The sequence below is a fragment of the Theobroma cacao genome, chromosome 5, assembly GCF_000208745.1.
Source record: "Theobroma cacao cultivar B97-61/B2 chromosome 5, Criollo_cocoa_genome_V2, whole genome shotgun sequence".
Lineage (NCBI taxonomy): Eukaryota > Viridiplantae > Streptophyta > Magnoliopsida > Malvales > Malvaceae > Theobroma > Theobroma cacao.
In genome coordinates this window covers 33,573,518-33,594,441 of record NC_030854.1, presented here as the reverse complement: position 1 = coordinate 33,594,441, position 20,924 = coordinate 33,573,518, and the positions used below count along the sequence as shown (strand labels likewise).

General features: G+C 35.5%; 3 protein-coding genes and 1 pseudogene across 3 annotated transcripts; all 4 read left to right on the top strand.

Annotated features, from left to right (window-relative positions):
- On the top strand, nt 185–6,011 carry LOC18599711 (AUGMIN subunit 7). Its single transcript, XM_018120496.1, has 9 exons — nt 185–391; nt 502–587; nt 704–765; nt 1,621–1,712; nt 1,886–2,011; nt 2,746–2,836; nt 3,451–3,558; nt 4,076–4,174; nt 5,361–6,011. The coding sequence occupies exons 1-9, from the start codon at nt 258–260 to the stop codon at nt 5,556–5,558; spliced, it is 996 nt and encodes a 331-aa protein (XP_017975985.1). The 5' UTR covers nt 185–257; the 3' UTR covers nt 5,559–6,011.
- On the top strand, nt 8,413–9,897 carry LOC18599710 (aspartic proteinase CDR1). The gene has a single exon (XM_007029781.2). The coding sequence runs from the start codon at nt 8,456–8,458 to the stop codon at nt 9,761–9,763; it is 1,308 nt and encodes a 435-aa protein (XP_007029843.2). The 5' UTR covers nt 8,413–8,455; the 3' UTR covers nt 9,764–9,897.
- LOC18599709 lies at nt 11,135–12,463 on the top strand (annotated as a pseudogene).
- LOC18599708 (oxygen-evolving enhancer protein 2, chloroplastic) lies at nt 13,667–14,865 on the top strand. The gene is made up of 2 exons (XM_018121805.1): nt 13,667–14,043; nt 14,218–14,865. The coding sequence occupies exons 1-2, from the start codon at nt 13,755–13,757 to the stop codon at nt 14,409–14,411; spliced, it is 483 nt and encodes a 160-aa protein (XP_017977294.1). The 5' UTR covers nt 13,667–13,754; the 3' UTR covers nt 14,412–14,865.

The following is a 20,924-nucleotide window of genomic DNA, read 5'->3' as shown; positions in this document are numbered from 1 at the left end:
ATATTATTTCACTCCCTGAACCCAAAACTAGGCCCAACTCAAGTTTGCACATGGATCCCTTCAGAAAACTTAAACTAGCCTTTGGGCTTTGAGCCTCGAGGGATTGATCCCGACCCGATTAGAGTTAACTATGTTACCAAACGGACCATAATTTAAACGTTCCTTTTCAATTTCTTTTCTTTTTCAAATTTCGTCGAATTCCCGTTTCGGCATTTTCCATTCTTCTCAACTTGGAAAAACCAGAAAAGAAAAGGAAAATGGCAGCGAAACAAATGGAGGAAATTCAAAGGAAATTATCGATCCTAAATTACCCGAGAGCCAATGCTCCAGCTCAGTCTCTTCTCTTCGCCGGCATGGAACGTTACGCCCTTCTCGAATGGCTCTTTTTCCGGTAATTTCAATTCTCACACTTTTTCTTTTGTTGTTTGTTTTGGGTTTTCAGTAATTCCTTTTTTTATCTTTTTGGGTGGCTGGGGGGCCGGGGCCGGTGTTTAAATTCAGTCTATTAGGGGATAAGTCACCGTTTTCGCAACAAAATTTACAAGGGGATGCTATGGATCGTGATGAAGAAACTTCTAGAATCCAATGTAAGTGCATTATCTGTTGAGTTTATCTTTTTCCTTCTTCTGTTATTGTTTTGGGTTTTGGGTTTTGTTAACTTTTCTTTTTGTTTGGGTTGGGGGGAAATTGTTAAAATTTGCAGATTTGGCTGAGATTGCAAAGTTTTTGGGGATTACTACTACAATTGATACAGAAGCTATCCAAGTAAGCTTAATTCAGATTTTGAGTTACTATTTTTAGAGGCTCTGTTTGCTCGTTACTTTTACTTAAAAGTTGCTAAAAAGAGAATGCAACACATGTTTAAATATAATGATTTCTTGTGAAAATAAATTATGCATTTTTATATTCACAAATATTTAAAATTTTAATTCTTAGTTAGTTAAAAATATTATTTGCTCTTGTATCTGATTGCCTTTTTGGTCCTTTTGCTCCTGGAAATAAAAGTATTAAAAGGAACAACAAAATGAGGCTTAATTGAAAATAGTGGCTTTTTTTTATTATTATGTAAAGTGCTGGACTCAGGCCTAGTATAAAATGGGTGGGCACAGTATAATTTGGTATTGCGTCTTGTTCGGTAAAGTGAGACAAAAAGAAAAAATGTGACTAATGATATTCAAAAGTTATATTAGGGAGAGATGTCAAAAGTTATATTTTGGACTGTTGACATTTAAAATTTGTGGTATATTTCAAATTTGGGTTTTTGTTATAGCATATTATGTCTGGGTTATGAATGTGCGATTGGTTAGATATGACTTGTTTGGAGATGAACAAAACCGGCAAAAAAAGCATGCACTTTTTCCCCTGTAACTATTAGAATAATATTTCCTAGCTCTGATAGGAAGCTGTGACATTTTCGAGAAAGTACTGAGAAGTATAGAGGTTATCTCTTATGTTATTAGTTGAATGTTTCAGTTGGGCAATGCAAGGAGCATTGGTCATGACTCTGATTGGATAAATCAAATGTTAGTTGTAAATTATAGTTTCCTGTTCTTTTGTAAAAGCACATTTGAAACTTGTGTTTCCAAGCTTTAGCACAAGCTATAACATGGTGATTTCCAGGGACGAGGAAGCTATGAAGATCGGACTGAAATGCTGCACCTTATAGTCGATCTGGTGGAGGCAAGCATCTGTGCAGATAATCCAGAATGGAGGTACAGATGATATGGAGTTCACATTTGGGCCGAATTACATTAACTCTCAAAGAATACATGTTCATCCTTAAGTTTACATTGTTTTTTTTTTTGTTTCAAGTATTACTTTCGTGTTTAGTCTGGTATTGTAATGTTGTTTCCAATTGCAAAATTTGCTTTACATTCTTTTGCAGTGTTGATGAGCAGGTAGCAAAGGACATACAACTAATAGATGCTATCGCAGAGAAACAGGCTCTAATTTTTTCTGAGGAATGCAAGTTGTTCCCTGCAGATGTGCAGATTCAATCCATATATCCATTGTAAGCAGCCCCCCTTTTGTCTTATTAGTGTTCACATGATCTCACCTGATTCTGTTTTTCCTGTTTCTCTCTATTTTTAATACTATATGGTATAACCATAAGTCAAATTCCATTCCTTCCTCTTGAGCTCGATTCTCTCTCAACTAAGCCCTAGATTCATCTAAGTTGAGGATTGTCCAATAATTGGCAATATGTTGCTATGTCTGTTACTGTGCTTCATGTTGAAGATGGCCTTTGCCAGGTATCAAGCCCAAATATGTGATTGAGCCTTAGAGGGGCTGTTTTTTCCCATTTGCTGATAGGACCATACCATATTGCTGTCATAGTAGTCAACATTTCTTGGGCCAGCCCTGGATTGTGGGGCTTCTTTTAGTACATGTATCTATTGTCCAGTTAAAGCAAAATATGGAATTCTTATATGTCATGGACAGTTTGGTTATAGAATTAATTTCCTGCTAGTCCACTATGGCTACTAGCCTTCTGCCTCCTCTATTAGACCTCACTCCTACTTCTTCTGCAATGTTACCATTTAAGATGCATATATAGTGCTTTAGCTGATCTTTTTAGGCTACGAAGATTATGCTCCCAGAATAGGTCCTGTTACAATTGATAATGATCCTATATCGCAATTGATGACAATTTTAGACATTGGGTTACCTGCCAATCACTTGATATGTAGTTTCCTATCAGCAGATGTAGTGACATTGTCTTCCTTTAATCAAGTTTATTTGCAGACCTGATGTTTCTGAGCTGGAGTCAAAGCTTTCAGAACAGTCCAAGATACTCTCAAATCTTCAGCAAAAAGTTGATGACTTGGCATCAAAGGTTTATCCTTTCTCCTTAGCTCATGGTTCAACATGTCTTCAGAGTTCCATCTTTTTTTCTGTTTAACTTCATGTGTTCCATTCCCGGAATTGTAGTGCTCTTTGATCAACATCATGTTATATTCTCTTTGAAGGCATCTGACTCTATGTGGTGTTTTTACTGGCAATAAAGCAGTGTCACCATTCATTTACTCTATAGACTACATAGGAATTTGTTTGCTCTTAAGATGAAAGTACAATATTTAGCATTTGTTCCCTAAGCTACTATTTTGGGTTTTCAAGCATTGTGTTAATTGTGCTTCTAATATGTAATTGATCTTCAGTTATATGGATTATTGGTGCTGGTTATTCTCTTAGTTGACTGGCAACGCTTGCTCTTGTATTTTAAAACTTTCCCCCCTCTAAGAAGATTCTCTTTTCAATTTTCTGAGGCTACATGGTTTTTTTAAATTATTGTTTTTTTCTGGCAGTGAATTGTCCAAACTTTTGATATCCTGATGTATATTTATGCAGCCATGATTTTCTTTTTGTGTTTGTGCATGCTTATGTGTCTCTTACTTATTACCCATGTTTTGCTTCTTTTATTTAATTTACAATTCTTTCACCCCTTTGCAGCATGCTTACAATCCTGATGAGGAGTATGCAGAAGTGGAATCTAAACTGCGGGCAGATTTGGAATCTTTTCTGGAAACTGCAAGATCATTCAATATGATTTACACCAAGGTCTGGCCTGGTGTTGCTTTCAGTTGATATGCTTTTTTATGTTTATTCTCTGTTATCTCCTATATTCTAGCACAAACATTTGGATGTCTTGCTATTTGTGTGTCTTACATTTATATGCTCATTTTCTTATGCTCTTAGTGTGTAGTGGCACATGTAATGCTGTAGCCAACCCCATTTAGGTGGGTTTACGGCTTACTCTGTTGATTTTTAGTTAATAGGATTTCTTGTTTTGATGTGCCAAATCCCTATAAAGCAGGTTATTAGGGGAAAAGCTTCTGGTTTAATTTCTAATATATAACTGATCTGAAGTTTTAGTTTTGACTTCAATGACCCTTATGGATCTTGCGCAAAACCTTATTCTATTATGTATTCATTTATCTAGTCTTGGTGAGGTGTTCTACACTTAATATGATCATTGACTTCTCATGCACTTGAATTTCTCTGTAAAACTTGTCATATTTTTATATGTGGGTGCATGTTTCTTGAGTGGTCTAAATTTTGAAAATTTTCCTTGCAGGAAATTCGTCCATGGACACACATGATGGAGGTACCACAACTTCATGGGTTCGGGCCTGCTGCCAATCGCTTGTTGGAGGCTTACAAGATGCTTTTAAAGGTATCTCTATGTTGATTAATTCCATCATTCTCCTAACTTATGGTGTATGAAGATGATACTTTTTTTTTTCAATTGTTCGATCCTTTCATAAGCTTAGCTATATAGATGATTCTTCTTCTTGTCTTTTGATTTCACATTACGCCCCTCCTTTCCCTGTTCTCTTTTTTACTTGTTGCCGTTTTTTTTTTAATTGGGGGGGGAGGGGGGGGGGGGGGGGGTTATTTGAACCCTACTCTTTGAGTTGGGTGATCATACAACGGTGATGAAATGAAATGCTCGGGTTCTTGTTGCTATATGGTTTAGGAAGAGCGTTTTGCCAGCACAGTGTTATTGTNGGGGTTATTTGAACCCTACTCTTTGAGTTGGGTGATCATACAACGGTGATGAAATGAAATGCTCGGGTTCTTGTTGCTATATGGTTTAGGAAGAGCGTTTTGCCAGCACAGTGTTATTGTCTGCTTTCATGAGAATAAATACTCATATGTGCCCATGTGTGTGCATACATGCAAGAGCAGGGTAGTCTTATGTGGACTAATGTCCTGAAATTAATACTTTCACCTAAAGGTTTTTCAGCTAATACCTCTCCTTTCTTTCACATCTATCTGAATTGCTAGAGCCAATTATTTGTAGCATACCAACCATTTTTGCTTGCTTTTAATTAATTAGCATTCAGGTCTAGCTTTTAAAAGTTTCAACTGAAAACTAATCATAAATTCATCATATGCTAGAAAAGTGAGATTGATAGCTTTGGGGAAATTAATTATTCTGAGGATAATTGGATGAATGATTGATAACAATAGGAAGCTTAGATAACTTGCACGACTTAGGATTTTATTTTGCTATATTCCTTTCTTATTGCACATAAGTCCTAACTATTGTCATGCACAGGATCTTTATGTCATGCAAGATTCATCGTCTGAATTTATTGTGGCAAGATAAAATATCATAATGACATAAATAAATAAATGAGAGTATGCACACATACCCAGGGAGAGGGAGAGCAAGTTGGAAATGATGCTAATGTAAACTAAAATGAGACATGATTATCCCACTATCACTCGATATGTAGTTACAGACTTTCAGTTCTAGAATGTTTGATAATTTTCATAACTGTTCAACATTGCAACTATCCTTCATGTATTCTGGGGTTGTTAAGAAACTAAAGATTCCTTTGCTTCTGTTGCAGTTCCTGGGGAACTTGAGGAATCTGAGGGACTCACATGCTGCTCTTTCTGTTGGATCATCTGAAACAATTGCTGGTGAACCCTCTCCTGTGACAAGAATTATTTCTGAGTGCGAGTCTGCATTGACATTCTTAAATCGTGATCTTGGAATTCTATCAGCTTCTATTGCTCGTGAGCAAGGTGAGCAGGTAAATTCATGATGATTGTAGCTAGACAATAAGAAAGTAATGATAGAATATCTCTCCATGTTGAAGAGTATGTATGTTCATGCAAAAAAAAAAAAGGGCAAAGCAATACTTGTCTTTAGTTAAAGATATGAGCTCGGATTTGGGATTTGGGTTAAGACCTGGGTGTTGGAGCAGGCCCCATGTGACCCCATGATGCAAGTTCTTGTGAATCTGAAACATAACGGCAGTTCGAAGGATGAAATCTGACTTGATTTCGAGTTGATGTAGATGTAGTAGCAACTGGTGATCCATAAGAGTTGTTTGCAAGTGTGAAGCTGCATTGACATTCTTAAATTGTGATATTGGACTCTCTTGGCTCAATCGTTTGTAAGCAAGGTGATTCATATCATCTACAATTTGATTTAACTGTACTGTTTACAGTTTGATTGCTTGAATCAATGGACAGTATGTTGGTTAAGATGCAAATTTGCACTTGATAGAAACTGCTAATGTTTTCAAAATATAAGTCGGAAGCTCCCAAGGAGGAATGGTAAGCTTTAATGGTTGGATCATTAGGTTGTCCTTCCTCTTTAATCCTACTATAGCTATGTTCTTTATTTTTTTCAATTTTTTTGGGACAGTAAGTTCCAAGAATTCTTGTCAACTTGGAATTGGAGCCTGGCATAGGAGTGAGCATTAGATCAAACTCACTTGGATCGATCCATTTTAGAGTCTTGTCTTATGACTTTTCTTGAATTGATGGATTTGGATTGATTTTAAGACGATACGGAGAGGTTCATGGTCTAAATTTTATAAAAATTGACATTTTCCAGATAGTTTATGGTCTTAAATAATTACTCACCTCGTCCCTTATCAACAGATTGGATCGTAAAAGTCTAATTTTGGATCAATTCTAAATTAATAATCATTGCATGTACAAAATAAGTTATATATTTTAACACATAAATGAGATTTTATTTAAATATTTTGATTGTTAAATTAAAAAGTTATTTAAAATATTTGTATATTCTATAAATAAATAAATATCAACAATATTAAAGAGAAGTTAAGATTAAGGTAAATTTTTTTAGAATTTTTTGTTTTTTTTCTCATATAAAATTTTGTGTTTTACTTTTATTCGTAAAAGAGGTAACGGTGTTAAGTTTTTAATTATTTTTTTAAATAAACAATAAAAACTGTTTTTAATAAATTTTTTATTTTTTGCTTGTTTAATTTAAAAAAAAAAAAGATTTGAGATTTTTCAGGTTTCTTTTATGACTTTCTCTCACTTTCTCACTTACCAAACAAATTAAGACTAGGGGGTGATTTTGAGCCAATATATCTTATTAGGAAGTATATAGGCTTAAGTTCCCTCTACTTTTTACAAGGAGATCTCCCTAAATTCAAAATGATGATCAAACAAATCAATTCAAAATAAAATCAATACTAATAATGATCAATACAAACAAATGCAACCCATAGGGAGTTCAACTTTTTTTGCTTTTGGATAAAAATACACATTGACTCATTTGAGTAATAAATAAATGAAAATTCTATGCCCTTTTAGCTTATTGATCAATGGGATTCTAGTTTTCAATCTTTTCCAGAAGATTTTCTTTTGTTTTTCTGTTTCAGACATTCCTTTATGAAATGCTTTAAGGGTATACACCATTCAGGAGAAAGATAATACAGAAAACGTTTGCCCAATGTTCTTTAAAAAGATAAAATCAATACAATTTAAAATCTTGCCAACATAATTGTGCAGAATTAGGGTTTAGTTGATGATAGAATTCTAATTTATTTATTACTCAAATGAGTCCATGTGTATTTTTTGTAATACTCATGAGTTTGATATATTGTAATTTTTATTTATAATAAAAATTATTATTATTTTTTAAAATTATAACATTTAAGGTCTTAATGGATTGTTGATAGTGACGATGCCTGCCCTACACAGCTACATTATGCTTCCTAGGTTTTATTGGTTTCTCCTCTCTACAGTTAATGTTAAGTCAAAAGTAGATACATAATTAAATATACAAGCAAAATAATAAAGTTTTTATATTTCTAGATTTTCGTCAAAAATTTCCAAAAGCCGAGCGATTCTTTCTATGGTTACCTTCTTAATTTGCTTTTTAAATATCTTTTTGTGTATTTGGATTCTGCTTTTTTTTATCTTCAACGTTTTAATTAATTCGCCAAAAAGAAAGAAAGAAACAAAATCCCATCAAGATTAATTACTAATTTAGAGGTTAATCACGTTTAATTGTTATCAACCGGCATGATTTTTCAATTTCTTTAACATCATTAATACCCCTATTTGCCACATAAATTCATAGGTATGAACGCAATGAAGATATATTCCCTGTTCCCATTGCATTTCGACACAGAAAATTCATACTACAAATCATGGGAATCAATCACAAAATATTTTCAGTTATCAAAGTCAAAAGGTCTTTCCCATAAGATCAATTTCATGGTTAGATTGTAATTTAAGAATTCATGCATCAAAGATGGAAATTAACCAAATTTTCAATTATATATGCGTTTAAAGGTTATGTGGAATATTATTTGGCAGAGTCAAACAGAGAATCTGGGGGCATCTACAGATGGAAAAATTATTAATTATTACAAGAGAGAAACAGAGAAATTTTTTTTTTCGTCTTTAAGAGTTGATGGTTATATAGAATCTCAAAAGACTTTAATCCAGAAAGGAAATGCATGAAAAAATGTATCTGGCAGTATATATTCATCGCACCATGAAGGGAAGTTGACTGTCTTTTGCACATTTTACCATAAATTATTCCTTAATTTTTTCAGTCTTTAATTTAGTTTTGTCTTAATTAGTCCATCTCTTTCCGATCCTATAAATTGACCACAACTACGGGCACCCATAGCACCAATCCTCTCAAGTTATCTTTCTTGTAACGATGGCAGCTACTGCCAATACTACCTCTATGTTCTTTATTGGTTTCGCCATCCTTGTTCTCTCTTGTTTCTGCCTTATTGAGGCTCAGAAGGGTGGTTTTAGTGTTGAGTTAATCCACCGTGACTCCCCGAAGTCTCCTTTGTACAATCCCTTGGAAACTGCCTCCAATCGCGTAGCCAATGCCCTGCGTCGTTCCTTCTATCGTGCACATCGATTCAAGCCGAGTTCTATCTCAACAAAGGCGGTAGACGCTGATCTTATTGCCGATTCGGGAGAATACCTGATGAATGTATCCATCGGTACCCCAGCTTTTGATATTGTTGCTATTGCTGATACAGGAAGTGATCTTATTTGGACTCAATGCAAGCCTTGTTCCCAGTGTTTCCGGCAAGATGCTCCTCTTTTTGATCCTAGCAAATCATCCACTTTCCGAACCTTTTCTTGCAGTGCAAGCCAATGTGAGAATCTTGAGGGAAGCTCTTGTTCTAGTAACAACACTTGCCGATATTCAGTCACATATGGTGATAACTCTTTTTCAAATGGTGATGTTGCTGCTGATACACTCACCTTACCGTCAACAACGGGTCGCCCCGTAGCTTTTCGGAATACAATCATTGGATGTGGCCACAACAATGATGGGACTTTCGATGAGAATACCTCAGGCATCATTGGCCTTGGAGGTGGTGATGTTTCACTTATTTCGCAATTGGGAACTTCCATAGCTGGCAAATTCTCATACTGCTTGTTGCCTCTCTCCGACGCAGGAGAATCAAACAAAATGAACTTTGGTACTGATGCTATTGTTTCAGGCGCTGGGGTTGTTTCTACTCCATTGACTAAAAAATTCCCATCCACTTTCTACTTCCTCACCCTGGAGGCAGTCAGTGTTGGGAGCAAGAGAATAAAGTTTACAGGTTCTTCTTTGGGAACAGATGACGGTAACATCATCATTGATTCAGGCACTACATTGACTCTCTTACCAGAAGATTTTTACTCAGAATTTGAATCAGCCGTGGCTAGCCAGATTAAGGCAAGGAGGGTCGATGGTCCCCAAGGTTTGAGTTTATGCTACGATGCTACAACTGACTTCGCAGTTCCAAACATTACAATTCATTTCACTAATGCTGATGTGAAGTTGGCGCCATTGAACACCTTCGTCTTGGTTTCAGACACAGTTTCGTGCTTTACCTTCAGTTCTCTTCAGGGTTTTGCAATCTATGGTAACCTGGCACAGATGAATTTCTTGGTTGGCTATGATACTGAGAAGCAGACCGTCTCGTTTAAGCCCACCGATTGCTCCAAGAATTAGCTTTGCATCTTCTGCAATGTCTTTGTAGCTTTCTATGTTATGTTACATATTGTTAATCACTAGTTGATTTCCTTTGTTATCAGCACATGTACTTTCAAGTTTGTTGTTTCTAATGATATTCTCTATGTTATTCAGATCGCTGTCTCTCTTTCTAATTTCTCTCTTTATTTACTTCTTTTTTTTATTTTCTCTTTTGGTCTGATTTAAATTCCTTTGAACATAATAAGGTTTTGGCTCCCTCCTTTACTTTTTGTTCATTAAATAAATTTTTATTGCTATGTGCGAAAAAGAAAATCCTTTAAATGTACAAATCTCTAGCTCGATATTTTTTATGAAAAATTTTTTAACATTGATAAATTACTATAAATTTTAATACCAAAAGATGTGTGTGTATATATATATTAAAAATTATAATATGAAAACATAGAGAAAGTTTGAAAGAAGTTAGTAATATAATTTAGACTCAACTTTAATATCCATATAATATCACAACTTAGTAAAAAATTAATATTAACAATATATTTGTTTTTGAGTGAGTACCTTCTATAAATAAGTGTTTATTGATATTATCTAACAATTAAATATTGACTTAAGTTAGGTATTTGTTAGGTAATTATTAAATGAATCTTGATTATTACATTGTTCATTCCTATATATATACGGCATGAATCTTGATTATTTATTGTTCATTCTTTTATATGTATGGTATTGATTCAATATTAAAACATTGTAAATATGGCATTTAAGCATTGAAATTTGAATACCATACACTTGTGAATACTTTAATATCTACATAATATTGCAACATAGTAACAAACTAGTGTTAATTATATTTTTTTTCCTAGGTAAGTAGGCTAAATAAGTGTTTATTGATATTACCCAATAATTATACATTGACTTAGGTAATTGTGCAATAAAATTACAGTGAAATGGAAGTAAAAAGAGTAAATTACAGTGATAAAATTTGGTAATTTTGTGCTAAGATTGCTACGATTAAAGAATTATATATATGGAAAGGGAAACAATTATCCAATTTGGTATTGAATATAAATGTCAGATTTGATGAATCCAAATAAGAGTTGTCATTGTAATCAAAGATCAACTTAATAAGAAAAGCATTCAAGCCAAATGATAATATCAATTATGACTAACAGAATAAACAAAGATGCATGGAACAACTAAAGCATGTTCATCTTAATGTTAATGTATTCGGGTCACAACCCTTTTGCCAGAAAAGGAAATCTTTTTACCTTTGTTTCTCGCACATTCACAACATGATTGCACCCCAACATTTTTTCCCTCTGTATGGGCTTTGTTGAAACCTACTTGTAATGTATTCCCCACAATTATTCTTCTGTATCTCTTGCAAGCATGGCAGTTGAAATTCATCACTCAATCTTTTGCATTGCCTTGGCAACCATTATCTCTTGCTACTTTTTTTCTCATCGTCCTTCTTTAGAAGCTCAGAATGACGGCTTTGGTGTTGAATTGATCCATCGTGATTCTCCCAAGTCCCCTTTCTACAACCAATTAGAAACTACCTCACAACGAACAATCAATGCCCTGCAGCGATCTCCTACTCATGTCAATCACTTCACTCCAAGTTGTATCTCAAAAAATGAAGCTCAATCCGATGTCATCGCTAATCAAGGTGCGTGAATACCTCATGAATATATCAATCGGTACACCACCATTTGAGATTTTAGCTATTACTGACACAGGTAGTGATCTTACTTGGACGCAATGTGAGCCTTGCCCGGAGTGTTACAAACAAGATGCTCCTCTTTTCAACCCTAAATCGTCATCAACTTACAAAAGGTTTTCTTGCTTGTCAAGGCAATGCCAAGAAATAATCCAGACCCCTTGTTCCCTTGAGGCAAATGATACTTGCTTATATTCAATCTTTAATGGAGATTGATCATTCTCAAAGGGAGATCTCGCTGTTGATACCATGACCCTAGGCTCTACAAGTGGCCAATCCATCGCCTTTCCTAAAACTATCTATGGATGTGGGCACAACGATGGAGATACCTTAAACGAAAATGGATCAGGCATCATTAGCCTTGGAGGTGGAAGAGTTTCCCTCATTTCCCAAATTGCTACTTTGATTGCTGGAAATTCTCCTATTGCTTGGTGCCATTTAGTTTAGAATCTAGCAGAGGCAAAATAAATTTTGGGACTAATGCTATTGTTTCAGGTTCTGGGGCTATTTCAACTCCATTGATTTAAAAAAGTCCTGATATCTTCTATTTTCTCACCCTAAAAGCGATTACTGTTGATAACGATAGACTAGAATTGACCTGCTCTTCTTTTGGAACCACAGAGGGTAACATTATCATCGATTCGGGAACTACATTAACAGTCTTGCCTTAAGAATTTTATTTAAAACTGGAGACATTGGTGGTTAGCGAGATTGATTCAAAGCGCGTTGATGCACCAGCCGAAACTTTGAGCCTTTGGTATGAAGCTTAAAAAGATTTCAAAGTTCCAAATATCACAGTGCATTTCACCAATGCTGATGTGAAGCTGAGTCCTTTGAACACCTTCGTTTTAGTTTCCGAGGGTGTTTCATGCTTCTCTTTCACTACTATTTCTGATTTTTCAATCTATGGTAACTTGGCTCAAATGAACTTCTTGGTTGGCTATGACATTGAAAACCAGGCTGCGTCTTTCAAGCCAACAGACTGTACTAAGGAGTAAGGCGTAATTACTGGAGCTTATAACTTGCAATTGCAGTTTCATAATGGCCCGTATCTTGTTGCATTATAGACATTGGGTTTGATGAGAGAATGAATTTCTGCAAACTCTCTTTAAAGACCAAAACACAATGATTGAATTGTTTACTATTGAGATGCAAATGTCTAAGTAATTGCTTTAATAGATGACACTTGGTTGTATATCTGACAATTAACATGTTCAGACCCAGTTAACAAACAGTACGGATGATAATAAAATAGAATTTCCGGATGGTATGTAAGATGAACATTCATATCACCTTAGAGACTTTTACCCAAATTTAGACTTATCGACAAGAATATTGGTGCAATGTATATTCATATACCATTTAGATAAGAGAGATTTGAACTTGAAATTTTGAATAAGAGATATGTATACTAAACTTACTTTTCTTTCATGCTTGAAGGATGAGCATAAAAATTACTCAGCACTTGGACTCAATATCAGAATAATTTCGGTTCGAATACAAGCAAGTCCTCTTAAGGTCCACTGTTGATAACCACCTACTTTTTTATGACAGCGGGTGATAAGTTTTTTCATAGCAATTCAACGGTACATCTTTAACATAAATCAAAGCTAAGCTAAATAAATTTCTTCTTGTAAATCCAACTACACCAATTTGCTGTACCACTTAACTTCTATATAAAATTACAGTAAACCAAATCAAGTTCTTCTCATTCCACTTCTTCAATTTCTTTTTTAATATCTTAAATGTTGCAATATTTTTGTGTAATTAAGTTTCTTTTCAAATTTATGGGCCTAGAATCTTGTGAAAATATTTGATTGTCCCATGGGCTCTGATCTTTCTTCAGCACCTACGAAATTGCAACCGTAAAATTTGACTCTATCACAAGTTTTTTGGAGCCTGCATGTGAAGGCAATGCCAATAGATGAAGGGAACATTTGATTGTCGTATGCTAGACCCAGTTTCCCTCTAATGGAGCCATCAACATCAAACTTGTACTCATTCACCCGTTTGCCATGTGAAAGTGAACGTGGCCCAAAAAAAAAATCGAACAAGCAACCAACCCCGGATCATTTCCAATTTGAATCGATATTATTAATTCAAGGTCACATGTAAAATGTGCCAAACGGGTGAGGGGTACACCAATTAGCGCCTTTCGCAATCTTATCTATTTCTCGTAGTAGTAGATAAATAGGGGACCAATTTTCATTTTTCATTTTTCATTACATCAGTTTAATAGACTGACATACAAGGAAAAGAGCTCAGAGCAAAGCAAAGCGAAGAGGGAAAATGGCGTCTACTGCATGTTTCTTTCATCACCAAGCTTTCGTCCACGCACCATTAATTCCAAGATCTTCATCCCCACAGCGCCACCGCCTCAACATCAAGCCCTCCAAGCTTGTGTGTAGGGCTCCGAATCAGCCGCTGAATAAAGATCATCAAGCCGTCCAAGGAGGCGTTTCTCGGAGGTCGGTTGTCGATGCGCTTATTGTTGGTTCTGCAGCGATTGGCTCTGCGCTTACATTTGTTGGTGCAGGCTATGCTGCTGGTTTTTCATTCGGACCGTTTAAGCCACCAGGTAAGGCTATAATTAGTAAATTAATGGTGTGATATTTTCCTCTGCTCTATGCTTTCTTCACTGGTTCAATGGGGGAAGCCTAAAGCTATATTTGTTGTCCGGCGTTGCATTTCTGACATCCATAAAATGTAAAACAACAAGCTCTACCTGTGATTTGTTCATATTAATTTACAGGTAAAGAGTCGTGGCCGGAGCTGGTTGGGGAGAAAGGAGAGGTTGCAGCAGCGAAGATCGAGAAAGAGAATCCAAATGTGAAAGCAGTGCTGTTGTTTGAGGGAGATATAGCCGATATGAGGTTCGATTTTGGTAGGGTTCGGGTTGTTGTCGATGCAGACGGGATAGTGACTCAAGTGCCTCGGATTGGCTAGATCTCTACAATGCATATCATTGTGCTAATATGCTACTGTTGGTCCGTTAAGAATCAATGTTATGAATAAACACTTTCCTGCTCACGGTGAGTTTTCTTTTAAAAAAAGAGGCTGATTCATATATTGCTTGATAATATCATTTACAGCTACCTGGTACTGGTGTTGGAGTTAATGCTTGCATGTGTCAAGTGGACAAAATGACAAGTGACAATCCACTTGGATATCCTGCGTGTTTGTATGTGTTTGCTTAGTGTTGAAGACCACTACGTGTAGCTATGCATGTCACTATGATAATCATATTTTACACTTGTTTCTCATGTATTAACAAGTGTTATATTTGTTGATGACTTGTGTTAATGAAGCTGTGTATATATTTGTTGAATATGAATGAAACTAGTATGACCTTCTCTCTTTGTATACTCTGTTTTAGAGATATAAAACAGAGACTTTATCATTTTGTCTGTTATGGCTTTGCTTCGTTGTACTGGTTGTTGAGTGTTTTGCACAGGTGTCTATGATGTGTCATCTTGCATGCTTAGTTTTAGATGCAGCTTAACACTTGTCTTTTGTGTTAACAGCTGTTAAGCTTATATAATTTGTATAAATATTTTGCTTATAGTTGAATGAAAGCAGTGCAGAACCTTCAGCTAATCCTTCTCTGTTTTATCAGTTTTTTACTCCATATCAGAGCATCATATGTCATCGTTTGCTCTGTTATAATTCAACAAAAATTTTTCTTCTCCCATAGTTTCCTTACAACTGGTAGTAAAAGCCACCGGTGTTAAACAAAGCTACAGATGCCTTTGTTAAACTGGACTAGCATGACTAAGTCTGTGCCCAGTAATAACTCTTATTGCAGCATATGAAAAACTAGACCCAGCAGCATTTCCCTTACACTCTGAGCAATCCCTGCCATCAGACCAACGCATGTGTAAAATTTCTGATGAAACTTAAGCTGGAGAACAGAGGAGCTAAAATGATTTTTAGGAATAGAGAAGAAATTGAAAAAACCAATAACTGGAGAAAAGAACTCATCGTTCGAAGTTGCAGCTTGCATTGCCCAACTTGAAAATGAAATTTCCTAGAAATTAGTGTGAACGTGGAAAATATGTAGGTGAAATCATTATTTTAAGACATTCAAAAAGAAAAGATGGGAAAAAATATGGAGGAAAGAGTAAGTTATTCACTGTTTGCGCACAAAGAGATGATTTTAGATTAAAAATATTGTCGGTATATATAATTATTAATGACTAATGAAACTAACTTACATGAATGTTTTTATAGGTTAATTTAGACTTATATATCCAAAATTATAAATGCCCAATATTTTTCATGGAATGTTACTAAACACATACTTCTTTTAAGTTTAAATATATGAAGAACATGATAATTTTGTAGATAAAAAAACTCCAAGAAAATTGATGAGAGAAAAAAGCTTTGAAACTTCATTAATGGCTACTCTATTTGTTATGCAGTAGTAGAGGAAAAAAACAGAGCATTAGTAGCTGGCAATGCCATGTTTCACTCAAACGACTACACAAATTTTCTTAAGAGAATTGTAGACACTTGGCTATTTACACAACAACTTCAGAGAGAATAAATGGCTAATACAATAAAAGGGTAAAATTAAACAGCGATTTAGTCAAAGAGTTAACATGAAATAGACATATGCTTTTCATGTGATACCCAGTCATCTTCAACCTCTGCCTAAGCTTCAAACTCAGAGTTTTGGTGCAAACCTTGCAGACCAGCAACTCAACCTCAATTTTAGCACACCTCCTTACAGTTGAGTTTGGTGACTCCTAGCTTAGTCAGAATATCAGGAAGTTGGTCCTTTGAAGAGCAGTGTTCAACAAAAATTTCTCCTTTTTTGATCGCATCTCTAAAGGCATGAAATTTTACTTTTATGTGTTTAATTAGTCCAACCATGATAAACAAGATTTTTGGCAATCGTAATGGTGGACTGATTATCAATTAGAAGCTTTGTACATTTGTTTTGCTTAAAGCCAATATCAAAAAACAGTTTCCTTAACCAAATTGCATGATTTACAACTGAAGCTGTTGCGACATACTCAGCTGCAGTAGAAGACTAAGCTACAACATCCTGTTTTTTGCAATTCCAGGTGAAAACTACACTGGCAAAGGAGAAACAAAACTTAGATGTAATACGTGAATTTCAATCCTACTGGACCAATCACTGTCACAATAGTCAAGAAGATTCTCACTTGCATTTTTATTGACCATTAATCCAAAGTCAGCAGTGCCTTGATATTCTTGAGTACCCTTTTAGTAGCCATCAGATGCAAATCAAATGGTGTTTGCAAAAATCTAGAAAGTGTACTAGCAAAGTACATTATAACTAGTCTAAAGTTTCATAAATATAAGAGACAACCAACCAAACTCCTATACCTTGATTCATTTGCCAGAGAACTTCCCTCATTTTTGCACAGTTTGCTGCTAGAAACCATAGGTGTGTCAATAGCTTTACAATTCTCCTTTTTAAACCTCTTAAGTAATTATTTAGCAACTTTGTTTGATGAATAAATATGCCATCCGATTTTTGCACAAATTCAATGCCTAGGAAGAATGACATTTCACCGAGATCAGTCATCTTAAATTCCTCCATCATCTTGAGTTTAAAACTCATCAGCATTGAGCCATTTGATCTTGCAACCAGCATATCATCTAGATACAGTAACACTATCAGGTTCACAAATTCATTTTCCTTCATCACATATAAAGTTGGATCATTAACACCTCGAATGAAGCCTTTGTTACATAACTAGCTGTCAATCCTTTCACACCTAGCCCTTAGGGTTTGTTTAAGGCCATACAAAGCATTAATAAGTTTGTAGACTTTATCTTCACTGCCTTGGACAACAAATCCCTCAACCTGTTCTATAAAAATGTCTTTTGATATATAACCATTCGGGAAGGCAAATTCCACATCCATATGCCATATTTTCTAACTCTCTTTAGCTGCAATAGCGGTTAAAAGCCTCATGGTATCATGCTTAGCTCTCGGGGCAGATGTTTCTAGGTAATTAACTCCATAAATTTGAGAATACCTTTTGACAACCAGGTGAGCTTTCAACTTGTTTACCGAGCCACCTGTATTCAACTTCGTCTTTAAAATCCACTTAGTGTAGCTTTAGTGACAGAGTTTGGTTCCATTATCATTGAGTTGCATCTTTCATAAATATCTTACAATGATCTAGTACCTCTCACAGCCAAATTTTCATCTTCAAGATCTTCTTCTTCATCTCTGTTAATCTATGGTAAAGGATAAGCATTGATATTAAGATTTTTAGAACTTTCAATCAAAGTTTTTTCCCAATTCCATTGACTTCCTTCATGAAACTTGACATCCAGATTGATAAAGACCTTGTTTGTATCCACATTATATAGCTTACAGCCTTTGGAAATGCCACTAAATCCCATATGGATGGCTGTTTGAGACTTTGAATCAAATTTTCTTCTTCTTTTTTCATCAGGTACTTTTGCATAACCAATGCGTTTAAATGCCTTCAAATGAGCAATAGAAGGTTTTCTGTCATATCAAGCTTTAAATGCACTCTTGGACTCTAAAGCTTTAGTTGGCAAATAATTCAACAAGTTCACTGCAGTATTCAATGCCTCTGCCCAGAATCTTGTTGGTACACCCTTGCCAATCAACAAACACCGTGCCATCTTAACAAGGGTCTTGTTCATTCTTTCATTGGCCCTATTTTGTTGAGGGCCATGTAGCACAGTCAGTTGATGTTTGATGCCTTTGTAAGCCAAGAAATCTTTGAACTCCGAAGAACAATACTCAAGGCCATTATCATATCGTAATATCTTCATAGAGAAACCTAACTCATTTTCTGCCAAAGCCTTGAACTTGATGAACTAGTTATAAACTTCAGATTTTTGTTTCCTGAAGTAAACCCACCAATTTTGGTAAGGTCATCAATAAAAATCAAGTAATATAATTTGCCAGTAAAAGAAGGAATACTCGTCGGCCCTCCCACATCTTAATGAACTAATTGAAGGTTTTCTTTTGCTCTTCAGTTACTATTTTTAGGAATGGAATTTCTGATCTGTTTTCCAAACTGACACACATTGCATACGTTATTGTAGACACTCAAATAAAATAAAAAATTTAAATTAAATTAAATTAAATTAAATAAATAAATAAAATAACAATTTAAATAAAAATATATAAAAAATAAAAAAAAATAAAAAAAAAATCGGGATGGCTGGGCGTACGCCAGCCATCCCTTCGCCTTCCCATCCCCCACCCACTACGCGGGATGGGGGGTTCTGGCCACCAACTCCAGGGGTGCCAGAACCCCCTCGCCGGGTTGTCCAAAAAATTGGACAACCCGGCTCTTTAAAACCCTGCACAAAAAAGAAACAAACAACAGCGATTAGCCACAGAAAAGAGAGAGAAAAGAACACAAAGAAAAACAAAGAGAAAAGGGTGAGATCTGAGAGGAGAGAGAGGGGCCGACGGGAAGGGAAGGATTCGGCCAACGGAAGGCGAAGCGATTCGCCGGCTAAGAGAGAGAAATCCGAGAAGAGAGGGGAGGACGCCGGCGCCGGAAGAGAGAAGAGATTTTTAGAGAGAGGGGAGAGGGCGCCGCTGCTAGAGAGAGAAAGTGAGGAGTGAAACTGAAGAGAGAAAGAGAGAAAAGGGGATTAAATACCTAGGGTTCGTGGGCAAAACGGCGTCGTTTCAGAGAGGCAAGCAGAAGCTGGAAGGACCAGGCAAAACGGCGTCGTTTTGAGCGGCTTCGCAGGCATCAAAACGGTGCGTTTTGGACTTCTCCTTGCGGGCTTCCAGAAACAGGCCGGGTGCTGGATTTGGGCTCCCACGGGCCGTCGAGTTGGGCCAATCGCAGCCCAACAAGGTATAACCCTTGTTGTTTTGTTTTGCTTGGGTCTAGCCCATTTTTAATTTAAATGCATTTATTTTTTAGGGAATAAATATTTATATAATATGGGCACTTATATTTAATATTAAAAATCAAAAAATAAAATAAATAATAATAATAGTAATTTATGATGCAAATATATATATATATTATATTATATTAAGATAAAAAAATAATAAAAAATATATATAAAATATAAAAATTAAAAGATAATAATAAAATGAAAAATAAATAAATAATAATAATAAATAATATAATTGGAAGAAAATATTTGAGTATTACCGCCAAAAAGGGGGCAAAGAGTTGCCTCTTTCGGGCGGATGTTTTCCGGGTACGAAATTCGAGACGGATTTTCACCGAAGCGTCGGGATAAATCTGAACTCTAAATTTCAAAACCCATTAAGTCAAATAGTCATTATTAGAAAATAATATATGTAAAAAGATTTTGTTAATTCAAATAAATATTACTAAACAAAGTTAAATTAATCATTTAAAAGTTAATTAATTAATTATTTAGATAAGCTTTGTAAACAAGTAAAAATTGACCAACAACAAACATGGATTTAAATAACCAAAAAATAAAGTATATATAAAAATAATAAATAAATAATAATAAATAATAAATAATAAATAAATAACCAAAATTTTTTAAACAATCAATAAACGCGTGCATATAGATACCATCATTTTACACTGTCATTGCATGCCACTCATATTTTGCAAATGGCGCGGGAATCCCGATGATGGGATTTCCCCGAGGAGCTCGTAGAGACGAGTTCTTCCGGGGATATCTCTAGGTGAGGAGAATTTCGAGACTTCACCAAAGCGTTGGGATAGTCTTCGAATAATTTTCCAATAAAAGATTACCGACTCCATCATTTAAAATAAACAAGTCACGACATCATTCTACGCTTGCATCATATGCATACGTAAGACCAAGTGAAAAACTCAGTCTGACAATTCAATAAAAATTTAATTAATAAAATAGGGATTAAACTAAGAAAAGGCTATATTAAGATAACTTAAGATTAAATGGTACCGTTCGTAGAACGGGCGTCACGGAGGTGCAAACCCTTCTCCGTGCCTAATCGCACTCCCGAACCCATCTCTAAAAAACGTGGACCAGTTCTCGTTCTTTCGACGGACCTAAAATTAATTTAGGGCTTCGTCGATTAAGAATCGAGTTAATAGGTGACCAATCACACCTAGATAAAAAAGATTGGTGGCGACTCCCACACCACACGATTTTAATTTTCGCCCCGCGTCTGGCGGACGGGTTCCCGGACCCGCACGTCACGACAGTTATCAATTGATGATACAGCTGGTAGTCCTTCTACCATGTTAGATGAAGACATCACTTTTAGAGAGCCATAATGGACATGCCCAAGACGTTTATGCCAGAGAACTTTTCTGTGTGATTTCATTTTTTATAATAAAAACATGGTTGAAACTTAGCTTTACCTTTCCATTTCTTTCCATGCTTGAAGGATTGAGCATAAAAATTACTCAACGCTTTGGACTCAATATCAGAATAATTTCGGTTCGAATACAAGCAAGTCCTCTTAAGGTCCACTGTTGATAACCACGCACCTTTTTA